This window comes from Pollicipes pollicipes, unplaced genomic scaffold (genome assembly GCF_011947565.3).
Source record: "Pollicipes pollicipes isolate AB1234 unplaced genomic scaffold, Ppol_2.1 Scaffold_3101;HRSCAF=3635_pilon_pilon_pilon, whole genome shotgun sequence".
NCBI lineage: Eukaryota > Metazoa > Arthropoda > Thecostraca > Pollicipedomorpha > Pollicipedidae > Pollicipes > Pollicipes pollicipes.
This window is the reverse complement of record NW_023596229.1, coordinates 5074-15180: the sequence shown is the minus strand read 5'-3', so window position 1 is coordinate 15180 and position 10107 is coordinate 5074. Positions and strand designations below refer to the sequence as shown.

The following is a 10107-nucleotide window of genomic DNA, read 5'->3' as shown; positions in this document are numbered from 1 at the left end:
GTCGGACCAATCGGTAAGTCACGTGCGGCGCCCGTTACAGCGGGGATGACGCTTAGGCTCGGTGTCATGTCCGTGAAGTTAGCGATTTATTCAGCGATTTTTTGTCAGCGACGAGTTCCCATTTCCCTGAAAAAGGGTCTCAGGGTGAATTGTAGCATGAGAACACTAAAAATAACCCTTATTTTGCAATTTCATGTGACATTCAAAGTCAAAAGCTGGGCCAAAGGACGGGGAACTCGACATCACCCAAAACTACCGGCAGATTTTAAAACTATAAGCATCAAAATACTCGCAAGCGCAAGAGCTATCGCCCATCAAAAAGTTTTCGCCTGTCAAGGTCACCCCTCAAGGTCAGACGGGGGCTCAAACACGGGAAACTCCATATCACCCAAAAATTACCGGCCGAGTTTTAACTTGCAAACATCAGATTATTCACCACAAAAAAACTAGCGACCGTCCAAAAATTCAGACCTCTCAAAGTCCCCCTTCAAATTCAAACGCGGACTCCAAAGACGGGAAACTCGATATTACTGAAAGTTACCGGCCGATTTTTAAATTGTCACCATCATAATATTCAACCTAAAAGAACCAGCGTTCGTAAAAAATCTGACTTCTCAAGGTCACCCTTCAAGGTCAAACACGGGTTCAAAGAACGGCGAACTCCATATTACTCAAATTACCGGCCCATTTTTAACCTACGAACATCAGAATATTAACAACAGAATGAACTAGCGTCAGTCAAAAAGTCCTGACATCTCAAGGTCACGGTTTAAGGCTAAACACGGTCTCAAATAGCGGGGAACTCCATGTCATCCAGAAATTACCGGCCGATTTTTAACTTACAAGAACCCAAATATTCACCACAGAAAGAACTAGCGCTCGTAACGTAAGCGACTACTGCTGCTGTCGGAGATGAGACCAATCTATGGAGTTGGTATTATACGTAGGACTGTTTTGCAAAACACATGTTGAACATGTGTTTTGTTTTGACATTCAAATCGCTGCCAACTTTCTTCATGCAGTTTTCCGCAACGGAAAGAAATGTTTGATACCGCACCATCAAAGTTAAAACAAAGGGTAAGTAGACGAAACTTTTATGAAGTTCTGGGAATGTTTTGGGGAGGGGGGCCAAAACATACTATCAGAGTTTGTTGGGGGGCCATGGCCCCGTGGCCCTCCCCCCTCCCCCCAGGATCCACCTATGACTGATGTGTAGAGCTGTAGCCATTAGACATCATGAAGATATACCTTTGCGTTCACCAGACTACTTGGTTGGCTTATTAGTAATTTATCTACAACCTACAGCGCAATCAGAGTGCTATCCTTGGAGGAGCAACGCCTGGACTGAACTGAAATGCCACAAACCGGAAGTTAAGTACTCCAAAGAGCTCAGCGAACGTCCAGCATTTGCTGCACTGTGCTTTAGGTGACGGCGCGCGGGCAAACGACGAATGTATAGTAGCGTACTTCTTGCTGCTAACCTCGGCCTGCTGGAACGGCATCTCCATGGCCTGCATCGACGTGGTGAAGAAGCACGTCACCAGGAAGACTCACGGCGACGTGGGCATGCGTGTGTGCGACTACCCGACCATCCAGGTCAGTGTCGGGGTGTGTCCAGGTCAGTGTTTGGGTGGGAAGAGCGCGCTGGGTTGTCCAGTCGTCTGATGTGGATTCAGTGTGTCTGATACTCCTGTCTGATCCTTACGCAATGTGGTACAGTGGAATCATGTGGGCTGAACCAAGTGTACAGTACGGTGACCATTTGCTGCATGCATGGAGCTGAAAGCAAGTGTGACTGTTCGTTATTTGATGACTAACTCAAATCGGTTTCCATCAGGAGCATTTTTCCCCGTGCCTGTAACAGCTTGTGTGTTCTGCCTGTTTTGGAACTGTGGTGTCCGAGGCTCCTCCACAGCACACTGCTGAATTTGAAGTCATGTCTGTCTTTCATAGGATTACTTCGGCGAATGCATATGCGACACGAGCGCGACGCGGCTGATGAATGTGTCGCTTGCCATGGCCTTAGACCAAGTAACTGACAACAACAACTGGGAAAAGCACAGCGACATCACGTACCTACCGAGGTGAGTGAGGCCCGGAGAACTTAGATGGTATGGGTTGGAGATCTGAAGGAAGGGGTCACGTGGGTAAGGAAGGGTCAGTAAGGCTAGCGCTGCTAGCAAGAGCATGTTACGTCAGCAGGATGTTTTTCCGATGCTGTTGAAGTGCTTCAAGGCTCAAGTGGTGAAAATCCAAGAGGAGTACAAATACATGAAATAATAAATAACATAAACAGAGCACAAATGCATGAAACATGCGTACAATTCCACAAGGTTGCAAGCTGAGAAATACACGAAGGAGCATGACTGTGATATGATTCGGATCTCTGGAGCGCATATTGACTGGCGCTCTTATTTCTCAACATGCAGTATCCGTCCAGCTTTTATGTCACCGAGACCATAACTTAAATGCACCTCATTACTGTGTGTTGCACGCAGGCATCACCACTTTCCACACCACGCTGGAGACCACTAAATATGAATGACCTGTTCGCAGAACCAAGTTAGATCCCTGGATGTTTCAATTAAAATTCTCCGCGGCCAAGAACGTGAGCCTGGTAACCGACAAGATGCTGCATGCGGCAGGAGGCCTCTGGGTACAAGGTGGGACTTGGGTGAGCTTCATAATGCAAAATGGTGATAGGATTTCTGTCCAAACGTATGACGTTTGAAATAATATGAATGTACACATACTAGAATTACTTTTTTACTTTTTACTATTATTATTTTACAGTAATTACTTTTTACTTTTTACTATTATTATTTAACAGTAATTACTAGAATTACTGTTCGTACTACTACATACGAACAGGAAGCTTTCCACCCAGAACACGTAACCACATGTTTCAACACCTGCATATTGTGTCGCTGACAAGTGTGTCAAGGGATCGGTGGCTTACCCCACAGCGCACCGAGCCAGGTCTCACTTGTGGTGACCCTATACTAACCTCAACGTCAAGGGTCACACGCGATAGCCACCTGATCCACTCAGTTCTGCGGAACTAGGTGCTGCTAGCTCTGCTTATATGTTGTTCGGTTTGAGGATGGACATGTGTCACAAGCGCTGGTAAATGATGGAGATAGCTTGCGAAGTCGTATGAATTTGAACTTTTCATCTCACCTGTGTGACTAAAAAACTATTTGAGTGATTACAACTGAAGACAAGACCGTCGAACCGTCCTTGAAAGCTCTCCCGAAGATGCGGGCTCGCTTGCCTACAAATATTAATCAAATGACACCTCGGGCTGAACGCCAAGGGCACACAACTCACATTGGCGTTGACAATGCTATGATGGCGGGGCCGGCACTCTTCTATGCTCATTCCACTTGCCGTGGCCACGTGTAGAGCGCCCTCCTTATCACCCAGTCCACTCTGGTGGCCGTGGCGTCTCAGTTCCTCCGTTGGCCACCAGGTCTGGAGCGTCTGCTGAGAGACGGCAAGGCCGGGTGGGTGATGGGAGCCAGCAACGAGGTGATCAGACAGATTGTCGGCAAATCCGTTCTTCTTGGTATGGACGCCGTGGACTACTGGTAAATAAGCCGCATTTTTTATGATGGAACTGCAGTAATCCCAGGTATAAAGGTTACATGCACTATCACCTTTTACTGCCATTAACAACGCATCTAATAGCAGCGCTCCATATCCCACGGCACCATTGGCAGCTTCATCGCAAGCATAGTCATGGTGCTAAGCTACAGATGACGGGAACGATTTCCTCTGCGCTGGCAGGGAGAAGAATGTCAACACGCGCGTAGTGCACCATGAGCTGAAGAAGATGACTCTCGAACAGAAGGAGACGTTGGCCAAGGAGCTGATGGAAGACGTGCAGAACGGCCACCTCTCGGCCGAAAAGATCGCAAGCATCCAAGATGAGGACTTTGAGAACCCCTTCAGCACTGGCCCGCCGCATTACGTCAACAAGGTCTGTAGGCGACCCTCGCGAACGCAAAGGCTGAAACACTGGTACTGTGGTATATTCAGGAGAAGATGCTTGCAGCATGAAAAGTTGGTGAACTCCAATCCTCAAAAGTTACTTTAAACGTGCTTAACCTAAAACGCTTAGAAATATCCGGTATCAGGTAAGCCATCGCAACTCATGAACGCTTTACTATACCAGTCCCCCACTGAGGTATGTTGGTAGCATGACCTCTCTACGCACGCATGATTTTCCTTCCTCGAGATCCCGGCTGATAAATGTTCAGCGTAAAGTTAAGATTTAGGGCGTTTTGCGCACTGCGTATTTCTAGTGTATGCTGCAATTCATGCATTGGACTTCGTTCTTCCCAGTACCTGTGACCCTATAACCATCCCATACTTGCAGCGTTTTGCACGTGATCATGACGCCCTTCCACGTGGCATTGAATTTCGCTGCTCGTTAGGGTTTGTGTTTTAAGGATGGGGGTTTTCCGCTCTAGAAATTCAGGAAAATGGAATACGGTGAGGATAAGCCTTGGAAAATGGAATAAGCTAAGAATATGCCTTGTATCCTGTCTTTCCACTGGAAAACCTACGTAATTTCCAGACGCTGATGCTGAATGGCCACGAGTGCACGCCCGGCCTGAGCCCGGACAGCTACACCAAGATGACGCTCGAGAAGCGTTCGCCAATCGGCGACAACATGGAGCAGTTTGACTTCGCGTACCCCAGCAAGGACAAGCACAGCGGCTGCCTGCCGGGGCAGTATGTCAAGGCACGTCTCTCGGAATGAAGCGTTCAGTGGAATCTGCCTTCGAGAAACTTGTAGTTTTCTTTCAGACCATCTGATTACGCGGGACGCCTTCTGCTACCAATGATTGTCAGATGACGTGGAGAAATACAAAGCCTGGGGATGTCGAGGATGGAGATACACGATGTGTAGACACATGTGGACACTGTCTACCTCACCACTGCTGTGTGTCCAGGTGCGGATCCAACCCGCCGGTCACCCGGTGCAGGAGCGCTACTTCTCACCCGTGTCTCGACCAGACGAGCCCGATCGGCTGCAGCTGATCCTCAAGTTCGAGACGGCTGGCATTCTGTCGCACCATTTCCAGCAGCTCAAGCCGGGTGAGTCACAACCTGTGCAGCCGTAATAGCAACACCGGCTGCACAACTAGATACGTCGTTGGGAGTTTGGAAACATAGAAATACTGCTGGCTAGATATGTCACAGTAGATGACAGGAAAACTGATACCACTTTGTGGGGATATCACTCATTATAATGACACGATCATATCATAGATATGATATATAATTTATCACATATCTAGCGTAGCATAGATATATTATAGATATTATCATAGATATGAGCGAGATAAAATTTTAAAAATCGATGGATGTAGGAACATCTTGTTTGTTTTGACGTGTCCGTACGCGAGGCTTGTAAACATATGTTTTGTAAGTTATAAACGACATTTATTGTTGACATATTTTTGCTTGCTAGTTGATATTATATGAAAAATTTGTATATTTGATATTACATTTCATGCCATGTTTCCTATCAATCACACGATGCATTTTTATATGCTATATATTTCATGTATTTTTTAATTTAGTCATTTCATATGTATATTATATGACATAAAAAGCCTTTGGGGCTATGACACGATACGTAGGCCATATATTTTGATGAAGCTCCACAAATGTACGAAATGAGGACGCATGAATGCGTTGCTGCCCAACTAGCTCATGTTTCAAGGAAAGATCTTCGGGGCCATACAGGCTCGGCTATATTGGATCGACACCTACAGGAGACTTGTATCTCACAAGACAGCACTTTCAGTAATGCGATTTTTTCTACCATGGTTCATAATGCAAGTTGACACCTCCCTTAAGAAGCAGAAAAATCACTTTTGTCTAACGTCTCACCCTTTGTAATAGTGCACAAATTTACACGACTGCCGAATTACAGATCCAACAATGTTTTTTGTGTAGTGTGTTCATTTCCGCATAAAACTAGGTTACTATCCAGACCAACACAGACCGTTGTGCGGGAAAGAAATGTTGGTTAGTTATGAATTTACGTGGCTACAAATTTGTCTTTGATTTAAAGCTAATCCATCACCCTCACATCGACTAGCTTGAATATTGTTGTTTCAATTATTAAAAACGCTTTGACTTCATTGTCGCAATGACTGGTGTACTTTTACTGCTCTATAAGGGTTTGATTAGATTTAAGATAGTCTATGCGTGTCAGGTGTGTGACAGGATATCGTATGTTTCCAAGGCTTTTGATCGAATACAAAGAATACAGTACAACTTGTACGCTTGCTGACCTATAGGGCCCGAGAGGCACACCATACCTGCTGTAAATGTGTCCTATGTTGTAGTAACACTATTACTTTATGTAGTATCACATGCCAAATGCGTCCTTATTTTGATTATTTTACATGCTTCTTTTCAGAGTCTCACGTGGCCGCAAGTAAATATGCTGTTGTCGCGTCCTTTCATCCCGATTACTGCTAATCCAAACCGCCATCTTCGGGCTTCACATGTCGGTGCCAGATTCCACCCTGCTCTGCCGACAAGATACCACCATATCAGTCCAACATGTTTGTATGTTGCACTGCCCTATGGCGAGGACTGAAAACCCTTTTATCTGCCCGCAGGAGATTCGATCGAGGTGATGGGTCCGTGCGGCGGCTTCGAGTACCACGCCAACACCACGGACCACCTGACCCTGATGGCCTCGGGCGCCGGGGTCACGCCCTGTCTGCAGCTGGTGCGCTCCATCATGGCGGACCCGCAGGACCGCACCCAGGTGCACCTGCTGTACTACTCCGAGACCATCGACGATGTCCTGCTCAAGGACGAGCTGGACAAATACCAGGGTCAGTCGCCTACCGCCGTCCCAGGGTCAGAGAATGGTCAGTTGTCCGCCCCACCTGTGATCACTGGAAAGATCATCGGTGTTCAGCCAACAAGCTTACCAGTGAATATCCATTTCTGAGGTCGGTAGGTCTTTAACCTTATTGCTTACTCTTTACCTGTCTTCCTTTTTTATTACTCTTTTTGTTTACTGTTATTGCCTTTCTCTCTTCACCAGGCACCGACCAGCGGCTGAAAATCCTATACAGCCTGGGCGAGGCACCGGAGGACTGGGACGGCGAGGAGGGCTTCATCGATACCGACATGATCCAACGCACGGTGCCAACACCCAATGGAGGCCGCTGCAAGGTAATACAGCACCGTGGCCGAACTCCAAGGAATCTGTTGCAGGGTAACAGTGCGACTTGCGCTGGGTCGTTAGAAGGTGTCAGTGGTCTGTAGGTGCGTGTGCGTGTGCGTGTGAGTGTGCGTGTGTGCGTTTGTGTGTGGAGGCGGTACGTGCTTATGCGTAAGTGCGTGAGTGCGTGCATGCGTACGTGCGTGGAATAGGCCATATGAAATGTGAGTTGGGAAGTCACAATACCGTCTGAGGAAAACCACCCAACCCTGCATATGCCGTGACAGCTTTGAAGCGTTTTTGCGATAGTGTGTGGCTCTGCGCCGCCGTGCGGTCTCAGAGCATGTCTCTGCTGTCTCGCCAGATGGTGCTGTGTGGCGGTCCGACCATGATCATCTCCTCTCTGAGCTCGCTGCGACAGTTGCACTACCCTGCCCGCGACATCTTCGTCTACGGCCAGTTCGGCGCCGAGCACGTCCGCATGGTCTTCGGCCGCAACGTCCAGCTGTCCGGCCACTCGTCCAGCTGCGCCGTCTGAGGTCACGCGTGTACCATCTGGGGTCACGCGTGCGCCGTCTGAGGTCACGCGTGTACCATCTGAGGTCACGCGTGTACCGTCTGAGGTCACGCGTGCGCCGTGTGAGGTTACGCGTGTACCATCTGAGGTCACGCGTGTACCGTCTGAGGTCACGCGTGCGCCGTCTGAGGTCACGCGTGTACCGTCTTAGGTCACGCGTGTACCATCTGAGGTCACGCGTGTACCGTCTGAGGTCACGCGTGTACCATCTGAGGTCACGCGTGTACCGTCTGAGGTCACGCGTGTGCCGTCTGAGGTCACGCGTGTACCATCTGAGGTCAGGCGTGTGTCCTCTGAAGTCACACGAATTTGAGAAATTCCATGTTAGGAAATCCAGTACAAAATTAGATGGACCATGACTCTCCGGAAGACAAAGACCCACCCATGTCCACGGTAGAAAGTTAGACGGTGGACCGGTATTTGGGTAGAGCTAACAATGTTAGCCTCACATATGTATCAACAGGATCATGGTGAAAATTCTCGGTAACGTGTACTGGGAGTTCAACCTCCCGGCTCGTTAAGTAACACAGTACGTGTGACAGTGTGCTTTGGTTTCCCAGAACATTGCCGCCTGACTCAGCTTTCATTAACCTGATGCGTTTATCTCACCTAGGATTTGGACCAGCATTTGCTTATGCTTACAGTTTGGGATTGCTCCTGGATAATAGAAGCCTAACACGCCGCCAGCTCATGCGTAGTTTGTTTGCTGTCTCAATTTATCGTTCTGACGCATCGCAGTGCACTGCAAGTTGTTGTTACATTTCATAAAATGTACAACGATTCACCACAATATCCTTCTGAAATCCTCCCTCGGGGCACACATATCTTGGGCATATGCTCTTCTCCCAGGAGCCGTGAGCTCGAGCCCTCAGACAGACTGGGCTTGTCGTGCGGAGCCAAGATCGAAAGGGTTTGATATATATCATACATGGTATCTTCGACGCTTGGAAAAGAGTTTGCATCAAACTCAAAACAGGCACGTTGGTACATGAAATCACACATCAGCTGAGCAACTGACATCAATCTCATTACTTATCCTTGACCAGCGTTGGACTTAATTCGAGTTGAAAATGGAGCTGACTTTGAAGACATCTCAACTTTTGCTGAATCAGGTTGAAAAATGTTTTCTTCAATAGTCGGGCTAAGAATTGAGCGGAAAAAGTCCCCAGCAACTTGCTGAAGTGTAGCTGTCTGAGCTCAGGCCGGGCGTGCACCCGCAGTCATTCAGAGTCAGCGTCTGGAAATTACGTAGGCTCTCCAATAGAAAGACAGGATACAAGGCTTTTTCTTAGCTTGTTCCATTTTCCAAGGCTTATCCTTAGCTTATTCCATTTTTCTTAATTTCTAGAGCGGAAAACCCCCATCCTTAAAACACAAACCCTAACGAGCAGCGAAATTCAATGCCATGTGGAAGGGCGTCATGATCACGTGCAACGCGCTGCAAGTATGGGATGGTTATGGGGTCACAGGTGCCGGAAAGAACGCAGTCCAATGCGTGAATTACAGCATTAACTAGAAATACGCCAAGTGTGCAAAACGCCCTAAACTTTAACTTTAAGGCTGAACATTTATCAGCCGGGATCTCGAGGTAGGAAAATCCTGCGTGCGTGGAGAGGCCATGCTATCAACGTACCTCAGTGGGGACTGGGATAGTAAAGCGTCCATGAGTTGCGATTGCTTTCCTGATACCGGATATTTCTAAGCGTTTTAGGTTAAGCACGTCTTAAGTAACTTGAGGATTGGAGTTCACCAACATCTCATGCTGCAAGCATCTTCTGAATATACTACAGTACAGTACAGTGTTTCAGGTTTGCTGTTCGGGGGGGGGGGGGGTCCCCTACAGCCCTTACTGACATAATGCGGCGGGCCAGTGCTGAAGGGGTTCTCAAAGCCCTCATCTTGTATGCTGGCGATCTTTCCACCCGAGAGGCGGCCGTTCTGCACGTCTTCTATCAGGTTCTCGACCAGCATCTGCTGTTCGAGAGTCATCTTCTTCAGCTCGTGGTGCACTACGCGCGTGTTGACATTCTTCTCCCTGCCAGCGCAGAGGAAATCGTTCCCGTTGTCTATAGCTTAGCATCATGACTATGCTTCCGGTGAAGCTGCCAATGGTGCCGTGGAATATGGAGCGCTGCTATTAGACGCGTTGCTAATCGCAATAAAAAGTGATAATGCCTGTAACCTTTATACCTGGGATTACTGCAGTTCCATCATACAAAATGCGGCTCACTTACCAGTAGTCCACGGCGTCCATGCCAATAAGAGCGGATTTGCCGATGAGCTGTCTGATCACCTCGTTGCTGACTGCCATCAGCCAACCGGCCAT

At 48.0% G+C, this 10107-nt stretch overlaps 1 protein-coding gene across 1 annotated transcript; it reads left to right on the top strand.

Annotated features, from left to right (window-relative positions):
* Positions 1-2042: 2042 nt before the first annotated feature.
* LOC119090859 (NADH--cytochrome b5 reductase 1) lies at positions 2043-8084 on the top strand. Its single transcript, XM_037213597.1, has 8 exons — positions 2043-2084; positions 3473-3590; positions 3790-3982; positions 4583-4750; positions 4962-5106; positions 6648-6869; positions 7085-7215; positions 7569-8084. The coding sequence occupies exons 2-8, from the start codon at positions 3514-3516 to the stop codon at positions 7740-7742; spliced, it is 1110 nt and encodes a 369-aa protein (XP_037069492.1). The 5' UTR covers positions 2043-2084; positions 3473-3513; the 3' UTR covers positions 7743-8084.
* Positions 8085-10107: the final 2023 nt, after the last annotated feature.

Excerpts from the sequence above, each read along its gene's own strand:
- LOC119090859 (XM_037213597.1), top strand. The coding sequence starts at position 3,514 with ATGGGAGCCAGCAACGAGGTGATCAGACAGATTGTCGGCAAATCCGTT. Across the intron at positions 3,591-3,789 it reads ATGGACGCCGTGGACTACTG|GGAGAAGAATGTCAACACGC; the intron begins GTAAATAAGCCG and ends CTGCGCTGGCAG. Across the intron at positions 4,751-4,961 it reads TGCCGGGGCAGTATGTCAAG|GTGCGGATCCAACCCGCCGG; the intron begins GCACGTCTCTCG and ends CTGTGTGTCCAG.